The sequence below is a fragment of the Rhineura floridana genome, chromosome 18 (assembly GCF_030035675.1).
Source record: "Rhineura floridana isolate rRhiFlo1 chromosome 18, rRhiFlo1.hap2, whole genome shotgun sequence".
NCBI lineage: Eukaryota > Metazoa > Chordata > Lepidosauria > Squamata > Rhineuridae > Rhineura > Rhineura floridana.
In genome coordinates, this window is record NC_084497.1 from 12350318 (window position 1) to 12365833 (window position 15516).

A 15516-nucleotide genomic window follows, 5' to 3' on the forward strand; every position below is an offset into this window, starting at 1 on the left:
CTGACCTCCTGGTCTGACAACTGTTCAACTGCACGGGAAATATCCAGAAAAAGCCTGGCGAACTCACGCCCTGTGCGCGCCACATGTACTGCTGAATGTCTGAACCCACTCTTCAGGAAAGCCCGGAGAAGCCCGACCCGCGGCAGTGGGGCGAGGGAGAACAGCCCGTGCAGACGCGCCTTCCGCGCCCCTCTCACGCTGCGCCGGCACGCCTGTGCGCGCCTCCTCTGGAGGACAGCAGCCCGACAGCGGAGGGGTGGAGCCCCCCCCCGGTTCTGGGAAGCAGGAAGGATGGCCGGACCAAGGAGGGCCTCTCCCTCCACGGGGAAGCCCGCGCCCAGACTGAGGGGCCCAGCGCCGCTCAGCTGCCCACCCACAACCGGGGAGCCCTGGGCGGGGCACTCCTTGAGCGGAATGCAGCCGGCCGGCCGACTCTGACTCCCGTGGGGCAAGAAGCACTCTCCGAGGGCGAAGCCGCGGCTGGGGCGGGGTTGGGGGATTCTCGGGCGCCGCGGAGGGGACGGTGCGTTCACTTCCCCTCTTACCGTTCCCACGTGGGCCGGGCCGCCTGCCACCGGCGGCACTTCCCCCTCTCCTGGGCTAGCGCTGCCAAGCTGGCCAAAGCTGGGCCGGCCAAAAGGAGGCAGGCAGGCGGGCGGACGCGTCTGTTGCCCCGCCAGCCCGTCCGCCCCTTCGGACGCAGCCCGAGCGAGCAGCCGCGGCCGCTCGGCGGCCGGCCCGTTCCCCAGCCTGCCGCCCGCCTCCTTCGCTCCCCTCCGCCTCGGCGCGGCCAATCCGGGGCGCGGAAAGTGACATCAGCCTCCGCCGCCATTGGGGAGCGCCCGCCGTTCACACGCGCGCCGGAGCCAATGAGGAGCCGACGGCGGGGCGGCCGCAGCAGCGCAACTGGAGCCGGGCCCGGGGCCCCTAGTCGCGCCCGAACCCGCGGAGCCCTGCCCTGCCCTGCCGCGCCACCGCCCTGCCTGAGGCGCCGCCCCAGCCCCGAGAGAGCCGCTGAGCCAGCCGCGGCGCCGCGCCCGCCCGCTCTGCGCCCGCAGTGCAGCCGCCCGGGAGGGGCGCTCGCTCCGCAGAATGACGAAGCGCGACTGCAGCCTCCGCGCGCCCCGCCCCTCGGCCCCCCAGTGGGTCGGCTTCGGAGGAACTCCGCTGGCGCACGGCGCATGGCGCGGCTGCCCGCTCCCTCCCCTGCAGGCGCGCCCTCCTGGCCAAAGTGCAAGGCACCGCGCAATGGCGAGGGGCCTGGGTTTGGCCGCCCGGCTCCCCAGGCGCGGCTCTCTCCCCCGCAAAGAAGGCGCGTTTCGTCCGGAGGGGACCGCAGGGGGGGGTCTCGCTGGAGTCCGGGTTCCCCTCCCCCTCCATCCTGTCGGCCCTAGCCTGCTGCGGCGGTCGCCAAGTGGGCTCGCAGTTGGGAAAGGCGAGCAGCCCCGTCTTTGGGGCTTTTTAGTTTAGAAGAAAGGCGAGGAAGGGGGCGGAAATGACCGGATAGAGGCCTATGAAATGACGCATGGAGAAAGTGCGGGGAGAGAAGCTTATTTTGTTTATCTGTGTGTTTATTAGCTTTATATACCGCCCTTCCTCCCAATAGGAGCCCAGGGCGGCAGACGCTTTTCTCTTTTCCTCGCATAAGGCTAGAGCGTTCAGGACAGGCGCAAGAAAGAACTTCTTTGCACAGCGCAGAGTTGAACGATGGCATTTTCCTCCAAAAGGGGCAGTGACAGCCACCAACTTGGAGGGCTTTAAAAGAGGATTAGACACATGCAGGGAGGATGAGCCCATCAGTGGCCATGGCGCTGTGCTCTGTCTGCACAAGCAGCAGCAGCAGCAGCAACAACATGTCTCTGACCACCATTTGCTGGCACTGGGGCGGGGAGTGTTGCTGCTGGCACCACCCTGCTGGGGAGGTCCACGAGGAAGCTCTGGGTGGCCTGAGAACAGCCTGCTGGGCCAAGTGGGCTGCCTTTGGTCTGCCCTCTGCAGCAAAAGCGTCCCCAGAAGAAAAGGAAGCCCTCTGAGGCAACTGGATCATCTTTAAGTTCATTCTCTTGCATCTGTTTTTTACAGCTTAGACTCTTTAAGCTTAAAGATAATGGCTGCTGAGAAAAATAAAACAACTCACATTCCACTCTGTGTGTGCATGTTTTGAGGTTTTCTTAGCTGTCTTAAGTATATTTTATATTTCAGCATAGCCACTTGTAACATGAATGCTGGGAAAAATTTCCTCAAGGATCATTTGGATGAACCTGAGCTGTGAACTGAATGTGAATGTCCATTTTGGACATTTTGAACTAGAACCAGTTCCTTTTTTAAAATGAACTTTCCAAGTTCCAATTTAAAAGTCTGGTGTGCTCCCAGCAAGACCAAAGGCATATCTCTTGCGCAAACACCCGGTGTTGTGGAGAGCCCCGCACCGCAGGGGGTTCGGGGAAGCAGAGATACTGGAGGCTGCTCAGAGTCCCACTTTTCACCCAGGCCAAAGTTGCTTTGCAGGGGCTGGGCCCCAGCCAGCTTTTCTTGCTGCTGCCTCAATTGTGATTTTATTGCCTGGTGAGTTTACTTTGCTCTCTGGCACATTTTTCTATGGCTTTGCTTCTTGGTGGATTTGAATTCTTTTCTAGTGTAAATTTTGTATTGATCACCCATGGGCAATAAACCTGATTGGTTAGATAAAATCAGAGTGGTGGCCAATCCTGGGGGGGAGGGGATTAGCGCAGGGCTCTCCATCTCGCCCCCCTCACATTTTGCTCAGCCAGCTTCTGTTTCTCCAAGGAGTGTGTGCAAGGTTGTGTCACTCTATAGTTCACTCTAAAAGCTACTGAGAATCCAAGTTGCCACCTGGAGCTGCTGAACTCAAAGAGTCGCCTGGGAGCAATCTGGGTCAGCTCCGTCCACCTCTGAGAGAATTAATGGGTTGCTCCCTGGCAGAAATTATCTCCAGGACTGCAGCCGGAGGCAGCTGAGTTGCTTGCCAGCAAAGCGGTGAACGTCTCCCCTCCTTCCACTGATTTGCACAACCTTCCCCAAGCTGGTGCCCTCATCATCCTTAACCATTGGCCATGCAGGCTGCACCTTATAAATTGGGAGGGGGGAACATCTGGACAGCACCAAGCTTGGGAAGGCTGGTTTGCAGGATGCCGCTGGGACTGGTGAAACGATGGCATTTGCTGCCACCAGATGTAGCAATGGCCACCACCCACCCGGGCTTCAACGGAGGATTAGACCAATGCCTGCCTGCTGGGCTGCCCTGGAAGGGGCAGGAACAGAATCGCTGGGTTGCCATGGCAACCTCAGCAGGGGCCATACGGGAAGACCCCAAGGGCTGCAACTTTCTCTCTGGAGAGTTGGGAGGGGCTGTGGGTAATGGCACCCTAGCAACAAGGGAGAGGGATTCACCAGTGTTGGGCACATCTGCATTGCAAAGGCCGACTGAAAACTCCTTTTGTGTCCTGCTGCAATGGCTTGTTTTCACACTTGACTCGGCAGTCACCCAGTGATGACAAGTGTCACCCTCGGGTCTCAGAATGCCCTGCTCTGAAGTGGAGGGGCAGGTGATATACCCTTTGTGTGTGGCGGGAGAAGCATGTCCCTCAAAACTGGCGAAACACTCCTGTTCTTCCACCCAAGGGAGTATCATGGATTCCAAATAAGATTAAAGTAAGAAATTCTGGCCACATTCACACTGTGTGTTTATTCCACTATTATTCCCCTTTGATCAGTCATGGCTTTCCACAAAGACTCCTGGAAAGGGTTGTTTGTGAAGGGTGCCCAGAGCAGTTAGGAGACTCCTATTTTTCAGCCCTGAGAAACAGCCCCTCTTCCCATGGCATCCTCCTGGACTGTCTACAGGAGATGGGCACCGGGTCATTGTCCTGCAGTGGTTCTGGTCTTATCTGCAGGGTCAGTTCCAGAAGGTGGCATTGGATGAGTGCTTCTTGGCCCCCTGGCTCCTGACCTATGCGGCGCTGCAGGGCACCATGCTATCCCCAGTGCTATTTAACATCTACATGAAGCCCTTGGGAGCGGCCCTTGGGAGTTTTGGAGGAAGGTGTTGTCAGTATACTGATGATCTCCAGCTCTGTTTCTCCAGAACATCCAAATCAGGCATGGCGGAGAAGGGCAGAGGTGGGCTAGATCAACTGAGTCTGAATCCTGGCAAGATGGAGGATTTTTTGAGAAACATGTAAAAATGGTTTTAAATATATTTGCTGTGTTTTTAACTTTGTTTTTTGATGTTTTCTTATACACTGCCTTGAGATGATTGTAGAAGCTGATTGACAATTATTAGTAGCATTATTAGTTGTGGCAGCATTACTGTTAATACTGCTAATAACTGGCATTGTGACATACGCCCTTGACAAGGGGCGCCATCATCCTTAAGGGGCCCTTAGCCTCCATGACGTCATGTCATGTCAGGGTGCTGATTGTTTATCCTGGAAGTTGCTGGGGCGGAGGGAAGGTGGCAGCAGCGGCAGCATGGGGAGGAGCTGGTTTGGGACTGGGGCAGCTCTGCCTCTAACGGCGCCCCGTTTGAGCTGGCTGCATAGTTCTGAGTGAATGGGCCACTTCAGAACCCTCCTGCCCAGAACACTCTCGCTTCTGGCGCTGCGCTCCACTCTTAGCTCAGACTCACTGCTTCCTTTTATCACGAGCGCCCCAACCTTGCTGGGGCTGACTGGTGGCTGATGGGCTGTTTGGTGCACCTTTCATAAGTCAGAACTGAAGGCAACAGTTTATATGTGATTTGGCAGCCCATGATGTCTGTTGGGGCAGGTATGTCTAGATCATCCCCGGAGGACACAGGGGAACAGTGTTAAGGAAGGGGTTCCTCAGCAAGCAAGCTGGCCACTTCCCCCATCTTCAGGAGACCAGCCCCCTCCCCTGCCCACCAACCCTCTGGGAACAGAGTCTCCATTTCTCACCGTCCAAGGACAGCCAGTCATGCTGGGCGGAAGGCAAGGGGGGCAATGCGCGTGCTTTGTACTCAAAGACCACTGAATTGGAGATGATCTGATTGTTGAAGGCCACTTGCAGAGTGACAAGCCCAGTGTCGTGAGCTGAAAGACAAAAGGGAGGTGTGTTTTTTAAAGTGATTCTAACCCACAGGAAAATCTTCACTGGGCATCTTCCGGCAACGTGTCAGCTGTGGCAACAACCGCCCTTTCTGGAAATGCAGACTGGCTCTCAGTCTGCTGCAAGAGGGCATGCATCATTTAAAATACAAAATATTCAATAAAGCAACTTAAACAATGCTCTAACACTGATGTAGCAGCAATAACTAACTGACTAACAACAGATCACTTGTCAAAAACTCAGTCAGGCCAGTGGAAGGCTTGTCTAAATAGAAAGGGTAGACAGTGGAAGACAGACACAGTGGGCAAAACTGGCCTCCTGAGGAAGGGAGTTCCACAGTCTAGGTGCAGCCACAGGAAAGGCTCTTTCACACATCCCAGCCAGACTCACCTTGGCCAGAGCTGGGCTATCCCCTTTAGATCGCAGGGAGCAGGGAGGATGGGGGGAGAGGAGATAGTCCCCGAGATCACCTGGGATCAAGCTGCTTGGGGCTTTCCAGATAACTGTGCCTGGAACCAAACTGATAAAAGAGTGGTCCTGTTGTAAAATGGGTGTGAGATGCTCTCACAAGGGGGTACACTTGCTGCCATTTTCTGGACCAATGGAAGTTTCCAGAGACTTCAAAGCAGCCCCATGAAGACCACATTAGGAAAATATGAGTCTAGGTGAGAGGAAGGCGCCAGGCCAGACTCGCAAAGAGCGGGCACAGTAGGCACACCTGCCCAAGGCCCCTGGCCATGGCTACAGTCTGAGCATCCGGAAGCAAAGCCAGATCTAGCAGGGCTCCCAGAAGATGAACCTGCATCCAAAATAGTAATCCCCTGGCAAATCCTGAGGATAGGGCCTCCACAGCCCCCATCCCAGCTGGGAGATCCGGAAGATCATCTCCATGGGCAGCGGTATCAAAAGCGGCAGAGACGCCTAGCAGAATCAGTAAGGACTTCCTCCACCTTGTCCAGTTCCTGGCATCGGTCATCTGGTAGGGCAACCAAGTCTGAAGCTGGATTGAGATGGATCTGGAGAACCCCTGAAGCTGCCATGTGGTCAAGCCCTTGCCCAGAAAAGGACCCTTTGAAACTGGCTGTAAGTGACACAACATGGTGGGATCAATACTTTTTTTAAAAAAAAATTGTCCTACCAGAGGCATCTGAATCTGAAGGCAGGATGGAACCAGATCCACTGCTGCAGGGGCAATTCAACACGGCACAAGGCAGACCTGCCCTGGATGGGTTCACTCGTTGCTGAAATGGGCACAACAAGCCACAGGGAAGGCTCTAGGACAATGCCGCCTCGCCCCCCCTGCGCTAGATGACCTCTGGTGGATCACAAAAAGGCAAGGAGTTTGGGGGGGGAAAGGGGGTGGTCATGCACCAGGGTCTCTTGCAGTGGGCTCAAGATCTGCCACCAATTCCTCCTTTTCTGGAAACTTTATTTTTACTTTGCTGGTTGAGATTTTAATGACTGATCTGTTGCTTTTTTATTTGCTGCAGTTGTCTTAGTTTTATTGGGTTGCTTAAATTGTTTTAATGAATATTGTTATTTTGTTTAATCTTTTTAAAGTGATGTAATCTAAGAGCCGGACTGCCTGGGCGTGCTGCGAATCTCCCCAGCTGCCACCCGCCAGTTTCCCAGAGGCATCTATACATACAAATTAGCATAAGCAAATTTCATTCAAATTTGTGTCATGGGCTTGAGCTCCAAGCCCTTTAAGTACCTAGCAAAGCCCCTGCAGGAGGAGCATGAAGGCAACACCCTTCCCCCACTCCTTGTCCCCGGCTTCAGGGGTAGGCTGACTCTGATCATGGAGGTTCCATCAAGCTGTCCCAGCCAATGCGTATCAGTCTCTCAAAGCCAGTGGCCATGATGACTGCATCCTGGGCAGCGGAGTCCACCCATTTTCAGCAGGGAAACTTCACATGGCTGTATCTTTCTCATCATGCGTGGGGCACATTTAGAGTTATTATTGTTATTGTTATTGTTATTATTATTATTATTATTAAATAAGAGTGTGTGTGTGGGACTCATTCTATTAAGTTTTAGACCCAGCAAGAGATTTTGTACATAGTAGCCTCCTGGACTGGAGTCATCATGTTTCTAAGAGCCAATCTTTACCTTAGAAAGAAACATAGAGAATAGAAAAGTCAAATGGAGCCTCCATGTTCAGAGGCAGTGTGCCTGCAAATGCCAGGTGCTGGAAACAAAAAACAGGGGAACTGCCTCTGTACCCCACTTTTGTGGGTTTCGGGCCCCCTGGCAGGTGTTGCTGGAAGCCCAATGCATAAACTTTGCACCAAAGTGTCTCTTGAGTAAGGATTATAAATGGCTCTTCCAGATGCAGTGTGTCCAATGCAAGGGGCTTTCCCGGGGCTTTTAGAAACACACGCACGCACACATGCATGCACTCACCCTCCCCATGCTTTCCTTAACACCTCACCTGGGCAGTAACAGCGCAGCACCCCTGGCTGTATCAAGGAGGCAGGCACGGAGATCTGGTCAAACAGGCAGCTGTAGCTGTTGCTGGCCTCCTGCCAAGGCCCTGTGATCAGCACCTTCACGCCTCCCTGCAGAGGAGAGAGCAAGCAGAGGCGATGGGGTTGCGGGCCCCTGTAGTCTTGGGCGCACCCTCCACTTCCTGCCCCAAAAGGTAACTGGCCTTTCACCCAAAGGCAGGAAGTAAAAGAAGAGCCCTGCTCTGAGCTGGAGGTTGGTCACAAGCTCAGTGCTGCCGGGGTGGGGTGGGGGCAACCAGGCCAGGTGCCCGAGGGGGACAGGGCAGAGCAGCTCCCCAAGCACTGGAGGGTTAAGGGCTGCAAGTGGCTCTGGACCAGCCTTCCTCAACCTGGTGCCTCCAGAAGCCACCAGCCAACACGGCCATATTGCAGTCCCAAACATCTGGGGGGCACCAGGGAGGGAAGGGTGGGTTAGCTAGGGTGGGCTAGCCTGTGGGAACCAGAGAATGACCCTCTCCCTCCATCAGAGACTGTCCTGCCTTTCCCCATCAATAAAGCGCTGGAGCCAACGCCTTCTGGAAGACAGGAGGCTGGCAGACGGGCTCAAATGCCCCCTCTGCCTTCCACTCACTCTGGCCTGGGCAATTCTCTCTTTGCCTCCGTTTCCCATGTGAAAGAATGGACACAGCAGCAACCTCGCGCTCGATCCATCTGTCAGGTGCGTATGCCCCCTCCCTCCCCAAGGAGGACCCCAAAGCAGCTCGCCCAAAACGAGTTGCAGTGAAGATCAAAAGCAACCCGTCAAGCAGGCAGGTGGAGCAGGGCAGGAGGGCATCCTAACCCGTCCCCCTCTGGCTGTTTTGCAGGTCAGGAGTGTGCCCCCAGCTGCTTTTCCCACCATGGGAAAAAGATACCGGTGCCCATATTTCCTGCTTTGTGCAGCCTCCCCTGCCCGGTTTCTAGCTGGAAGGGCTTGTTGGGAAGGGTGCACCAGCTGCCCCTCCGCCCACCTGCAGCCCCTCTGCTCACACTGGCAGCCTCCTGCGGGGTTGTTGATCCAGCAAGGAAGACTGTCAGAGATGCCACTTTGGCCCTTGGAGCAGGGAAGGTCTCCGGTGCAGGTCTTTGGCTGCTTTGGGGGAGAGCCAAATGTGGCTTGGGAGAAGGCGCCTCTGGTCAGGCAAGTAGGCCCCAAAGCATTTCCAGGATGCAGAGTTCCCTCCCCCTCCCCACCCGGCTTAGCTTCTGCTGAAGAGGAAACGGCACAGTTGGGCAGAAGCAGCAAACGCCTGAAGAGAATCCAAGCTGTGTTTTGCTGCTCCTGTGCTGCCCCCCAGTGGCAGAAAAGGAGGAAGGCACTTTCCTCAACCAATTTGCCAGCTTGGATTAACAGGCACTTGACACACATTAGGATTGGTATTTTTTTAGGTGGATGTTTTAGCTCTGCCTGTTCAGCGTGCATTTAGTGGCAAGCCTGGGACTGTTGCTGTGCCATGGAACAAAGGTGAACCAGGGCACTTCTGTTCCCTGAACAGTCTGCCACCACCCTGGCACCTGGCTTTGCGGGTCATTCATATCTTTTGTTTTTTGGGTTGTGGTGAATGAGATTAGGAAACACCTGTTCAGAGTAAGGGCAGGAAGAACTGAGCTGGCTTCATGATGTCATCATGTAGCCAAATCCGACTGGCTATGTGGCATTGCCAGGATGCCCACTCTCTGCCGCTAATGGCCTTTCATCCAGTTTGTACCAAAAGCCCATTTTGTACTGACTTTTTGTCAGTAGTGGAACAGCGGAAGAGCCCTGCAGCAGCAGCCGCTGGATCAGGCCAAAGGGGGCTCACTTTGCCCAGCATCCTGTTCTCACTGCGGCCAGTCAGGTGCCCCTTCTGGGAAGTCCCCAAGCAAGCAGGGCCTGAGAGCAACGGCAGCGCTCCCCCATCTGCAACTCCCAGCTGCTGTGCCTCTCTCTCTCTTTCTCTCCTTGGCATTCTCTGGACTCAGTTCCCCTGCCTTCCCAGGTCCCTGGGGAGCAGGAAGGACAGGCTACTGGACCCTGTCAGACAGTCAGAGGGAGAGATGCCCCCCTCCCACATTGTCTTATTTCCAAAGCCCACAAGGCTTGGGATGCAAAAGAGCTTCCGCTGCTCACCTCAGGGTAAGACCACTCTGGCGAGTAATCCGTCACCATGAAGAGGCGCCCGCTCTGCTGGAGCATGCCCAGGGTGCTCTGCGCAGCCGCCGCCACCACCTCCGTCACGTGCATGTATGCCATGGTGCTGGCCCCGTTCTCCGTGCTGCTCAGGTGCAGGTTGGCTTGCTGAGGGCTGCAGCAGGGAATGCACATCTCCGCTTGGCTGTACGACGCCCGGCTGCCGTCCTCCGGCTGAGACAGACCAGCACTCTCTCCGGCTACCAGCTGGTGCCCATAGATGGTGTTGCTCCCGCCTTCCACCGAGATGAAGTCGTTAATCAGGTCAGAAAACTGGTTGCTGAAGGAGATGTCAAAGTGGTCCAAGCTCAGTTCCATATTGGAGGAGTTGTGTAAACCTGGGTGGGCAACAGGGTAGAGGCCTTGCACCATATTCCCTTGGAGGATGGGGAGGCCGTTCCCATTCCGCAGGCTGCCGCCATTGGTCTCGGGCTGCATGTAGTGCTCTGTGCCACACGGCTGGAGCTCCCCGGATTTCAGCAGGTTTTCGTTGCCATCTGCCTGGGGCGAGGTCTCCATTGGAACTTCCCCTTCGGCTGACATAGTCTGGAAGTTTGCCTGGAATTGCATGAGCTGGAGCGAGGAGGTGGACTCAATCTGGGCTTCCCCCACACCGTTGCAGTTGGAGGTGCTTTGGGAGGAAGCCTCAGTCTTCACGCTGGGGAGCCCCAAAGGGCTGGCAAAAGAGCTGCTTGCGTCACTCAAGGTGCTGTGGCTGTTTTGCTCCAGAGACAGAGACTTGCTAGCATCCTGCAGGAAGAAACTGGGGGAAGGGGTCTGGTGGACGTGGGGGCTCTGGACCGCCTGGCTGAAACCGGAGGCATAATCCTTGTTGGAGTCGATGGCGCTGAAGTCCATTTGTTCCAGGGTGGTGCTGGGGCTGAGGCCTCCGCCAGAGGGGAGCAACCCGGAGCCGGCTGTGAGGGTGAGCGCGTTGGACGAAGAAGAGGACGAGAACGCTTCTTTGGACATCTGCTGCTCGAAGGAGGTGTCCTCCGTTTTAATCTCCTTTGTGAGGGCCGTGCTGAAGTTGAACCCGCCACGCTCTGCCGTGGGCGACTGCCTGATGGTGGGGCTGAGGCCGTCTCCCTTTGGGCCGCCCCCTCCGTACGTCTGCCCCTGCTTAGGGTTGTTGAGGAAGCAGTCGGGGTCAAAGTTCATGGTGGTTTCTGGGATCTTCCTGCTGCCGTCAAGGGTGGTGGAGAGCACAAGCTCTTCGGAGACACTGGCGGGCAACATGGAGAGACCTTCTGAGCTGCTGGCAGTGGGGAAGGTGAACTTGTGGCCGTCAGAGCTCACGGCTAGGACCAGCCCTTGTGCAGCGGCATCCGAGGAGAGGAGGTGCTGACTGGGGCCCGTGGTGGGCGACATGGCATAGACAGCCTCGCTGGTGACATCGGACATGAAGACCGTGGCGCTCTGCGACAAGTTCCCCATCACTGAGGCCACGGCCATGCTGGAGACCCCAGTGACCGCAGGGCTGTCCGCCACATCCGGGTCGCTGTTCAGCCCGCTGCTGATGGAGACCGGAGAATTCTGCGTGGTGTCGGGGACTTCCACCTGATTGGTCGACGAGACCTCTGTACTGTTCTGATGCAGCAGCACGGGCTTGGCCACTTTCCCGTTCCGCTTCTCCCTGCTGGAGGACTTGCTGTGGCTGTGCTCATTCTTCCCTTCGGAGACGTCGTTGTTCTGCACCTCGGAGTGGGCGCTGTACCCACCTGACCTCGGCTCAACCTTTGGTGAGATGATGCGGTGCTTGGCACTGTTGCACTTGTGGTGCATGCTGCTACCTGCGCCTGTCCCACGCGGAAGGTGGTGGAAACAGAAGGAGAGTCATGAGCTGGGACACAAAACCTGCCTGCCATTATCTCTTTGCTTCTCTGCAGGACAGCTGGGCCCAAACGGCTGAAACTTTCTAGCGCCATCAGGCTTAGAGGAAGTTCAAGTTCAGCACCACGGATGGGTCAAACTGTTGGGGATCCACAGTTTCAGCCAGGACACCTTTCACCTATAGCTGGGACTTCAAGGATCAAAGTCTTTAAGCACATTGTCAAATTTGGGGTTGGCCATGTCTTTTTATTTACAAAAAGCAGCTGCAGGTGTCCCCCAAATGGATAGGGATCTCTGCAGGGGAGGGGATGGTGGTAGCCCTTTCCATGCGACTTTGCTGCAGACTTTTCAAGCCCCAAACAGCCTGAGAATGAATTTCTTAAAGAACCACCTGCCCCTGATCAACCTGCCCCACTCTTAAGCTCCATTGCAGAGGCTCTGCTTAGGTGCCCACTTACAGAGACCATTAAGTGGTCAGGCACACAGAACAGTGACCCCACACAGAGGTGACCCCACACAGAGGTGGCCCCACAACGATGGAACCTGATTTCGCATGAAGTGAGGCAGGCTGCATCCCTCAATGCTCTTAAATGGGCCAGCTGCTTCCAACGGCTAGTCTGTGGAAGTGCCTGGGTTTTTGTGAAGATTTGTTTTTCAGTATGGGCATGATGACTCATGCCAGTTTCAGTAGTATTTTGTATTCTTTTGAAATGTCTAATTTTAACTATGGTTTATTTGTTTGCGTACTTTTTTGGGGTTAAAACTTCTTTAGGAAACATTTTGTTTGAAAAGCAAACGTAAGTAAATAAATAATCCATCCACCCCCAAAGCTGTTATTTGCCCCAAAATTTGGAGACAGACATTTCAATAGGGAAAATACTGCAGGGGCAGCGAGTTAGCCCCCTTTCCCCCTTGCCACAGTCTCAGTCTGGGCAGAATCCCTGTGGCTGTTTGTTTTGTAAAGAAAGAGCTGCGGGCAGTCCCAAGAGCACAAATGCTTGACCCTCAGCCAAGGGCAGCCTGGGGCCTTCCAGGTAATGCTGGGCTGCAACTTCCACCAGCCAGCATGGCCAGCAGTGGGAAATGATGGGAGGTCCAGTCCAATGGGAAAGGTGGCGCAAGTGAGATACCTGGACCAAGTGCCCTTCCGGCAAATGGCATGGCCAGCGTTTGCAAGGCAGCACCTTGAAGGCTTGGGACTGGCCAGGCCTGGTCTAAATTTTATTTATTTATTTATTTATTTCGATTTTTATACCGCCCACAGCCAAAAGGCTCTCAGGGCGGTGCACAACATAGAGTAAAATACAATAAATCCCCCAGAGCCCGGGCAAGCATGGCTTTCTCTGAGCTTCCTACCCTCCTCCTTCTCCATCAAGAGGTCACATGAACGTTATGCATTAGTGTCAAAGATTTTCAGTCAGTACTCTTTTACCACTAGTAGCCATAGTTGTACACCTGAAAAGAGGTATTTAAATGCTTAAAATAAATAATGAATTTCTGTACAACAGTGAAGTGATTCTGGCACATACTGAAAACGTTTCTGTTTTACTGCATTGTACTGTTTTTGATTGTATTATATTTTATGATATTGTTCTACACTGCCCTGAGACGCTGGCACAACAGGGGGCATATTCATATTTTAATAAATAAATCTGGCTTCCTTCTGTGTTCCTGCCACAATGCACATATACCTCCCATCCCTTTTCCAACCAAGAGATGACTTCCAGTTTCTCCTGGAATGGAAGGTTCCGTTTGTTAACACACACACACCCCCGCCAGACCTTGCTTGTCTCCATCTCCCATTCTCCTCCCTGAACCTGAAGGACTGGGGCTGCTGAGGGGGTGGCAGTCCAAGCATGCCTGGAAAGCCCCCACAGGTTCCTCATTCCTGCTCTCCTCTGATGGGCAGTGGCTGTCTGGGGTCTCACAAAGTGGCCCTTCCCACTTCACGATGCCAGGAATCAAACCTAGGCCCTCCTGCACAAAAAGCAAGAGTGAGGGTCCCCTGCTTAGGTGTGGGAGGGGGCTCTAGAGGTTGCTGGGCTGACCCTTGCCCAGGCTGCAGGGAGGCAGAGTCCCCCACAGGCCTCCCGGTTCATGGGCATGTTTCCTTGTGTTCTGCTCCCTGCCTTACAAGAGAGCCATTTAGTGCCAGAGACAGATCCACGCAGCAGTATGTCCTTCCACGGGGGAGGGGGGCTTCTTTGTGCCATATCTTGTCTTTCCTCTGTGCTTCCAACCAGCGGCCCCATGGCCCAGAGAGCGTGGACTACTACAGGATGGTAAAACTGCCTTGTCTGGGGGTGGGGGTGAGGTGGTTGCTACATATGAGGGGGCTCAAATGCCCCACAACCACTGGAGAGCATCCTCAGTTGGGCCTGTGCTATTACTGGCCCAGTGTCCAGCGTCAATGAATTCTGAAGCCGCACTTCTGGGGAGAGGCCAGCAAGCAACACAAGGTGGCTGCCTTTGTGGTCTGGCCAGGCCAAAGTTCCAGTGCCAAAGTGAAGACCAGAAGACCAGATGGGGGGGGGTTCTGGTCCAGCAATTGGCCTCCAACGTCACCAGGCCAGGTCCTCCTGGGAAACTCACCAGTGAGACCCAGAGCGGAGGTGACGGCTGGGCTCAGCCTCTGCACTTATTTTTAAGGCCAGCATTTGGCCCTGGAAGGAGAATACATGGAAGGGCAAGGGCCGCATCTGTTTCTGTCCCAGCAAGAGTCCCCTCATATCAGGGATTAAGAAGAAGGGGCCGCAGAGCTGGAAATGAAGCACAGCATGCAAGGGGGGGGGGTCAGGTGAGTTTGTCTCGTCCAGATCCTTAAGCAAACTGGCCTGATTTGCAGCTCCCAGACTAGGACATCGGTCGGAATGAACTCAGTTCTGCTTTAGCATTCCCTCTTCTCTGAATTTTGTGACCCAGTTCTCAGCTCAAGAGATGTACCAAAATGTGTATAAAAATGTATTATTTTTGGTTAAACTGCATTCAAGGATAAGTATTTTAAAATATAAAATGTGTACAAAAACATACTTTTTAGTATGAAGCGCATACAAAAATAATGCTTTTTTTGGTGTGATTTAAACATTGTTTCTGATGAGGAAATAGGACAGAAGGTCTGGGAGCTTCCAGATTGTCCCTTTTTGGGGTGGGATTAAGATGTTTTTAAAGTTTTTTTAAAAAGTTTTTAAGATGTTTTGTTTCAATACGCTTTAAAGTTTTTTTTGTCTTTAAGGGGTCTTAAAGTGCTTTTAGTGATTTTGTTTGCCGCCCTGGGCTCCTTCTGGGAGGAAAGGCGGGTTATAAATTTAATAAACAAACAAATAATAACATGCTGGCAAATTCAGACCGAACAATTATAATTGTTTTGGAGCTCTTGTGAAGCAAACCAGCTTCCCCAAGGATTAGACTTTTTGCAGAAAGAAACGTGGCAGAAAAATGTGCTGGAAAGTGGGTGTGCGTGACACTTCATCTAATCTCTCCGCAAACAAATCAGGCTGAACGCTCTTTAAACAGGCCACCTGCAAGAGACCTACATAGACCAACCTGGAAACAGACTGATCTGCCCATCTCTCCTGTCTGCTGCCTCCACAATGGGGGGCCAAGAGCCCTTCACCCCCCATGCCCATCCTCACTTCCTCCTTCATCAAATCAAACACTTTGCAGAGTTCCAAAAAGTTGGAGGTGGTTGGAGAGGATGAAGCATTTTGCTCCTCCAGCTCCACCCCCCTTTTCCTTTGGGCTTTGCACATTGCTGCTGCTCACCCAAGTTGCCAGTGCAGAGGCAGTTGTGCGTCCGAGGCTGCGGTTTGGTCTGGTGGCTGTCCAGGATCTGCTGCACCAGCTGCTCCACCGAGAAGCCTGAGCTGCTGTTCCCGTTGCTGCAGGTCCACTTGATGCCGTGAACTGTGGAGAGAGGGGCAGGCGGTGAGGCAGCAG

The 15516-nt window shown here is 54.2% G+C and overlaps 1 protein-coding gene across 5 annotated transcripts in view; it reads right to left on the reverse strand.

The window, feature by feature from the left end:
- The window catches only part of CAMTA1 (calmodulin binding transcription activator 1), a 697561-nt gene that overhangs the window by 63137 nt on the left and 618908 nt on the right, over positions 1-15516 (reverse strand). For 3 of the 5 annotated variants that reach the window (XR_009759573.1, XM_061602029.1, XM_061602030.1), the window contains exons 6-9: positions 15343-15483; positions 9688-11546; positions 7523-7649; positions 4938-5072 (exon numbers count right to left, since the gene is read on the reverse strand). Coding sequence is in view for 2 of the 5 variants with exons in the window: in XM_061602029.1 (XP_061458013.1) it covers positions 4938-5072; positions 7523-7649; positions 9688-11546; positions 15343-15483 (2262 nt within the window). In the remaining 3 variants the exon portion in view is untranslated. Of the gene's footprint in view, positions 1-67; positions 244-545; positions 866-4937; positions 5073-7522; positions 7650-9687; positions 11547-15342; positions 15484-15516 lie in introns of those variants that run through there. The other 2 variants (XM_061602031.1, XM_061602032.1) reach the window with 2 other exon arrangements.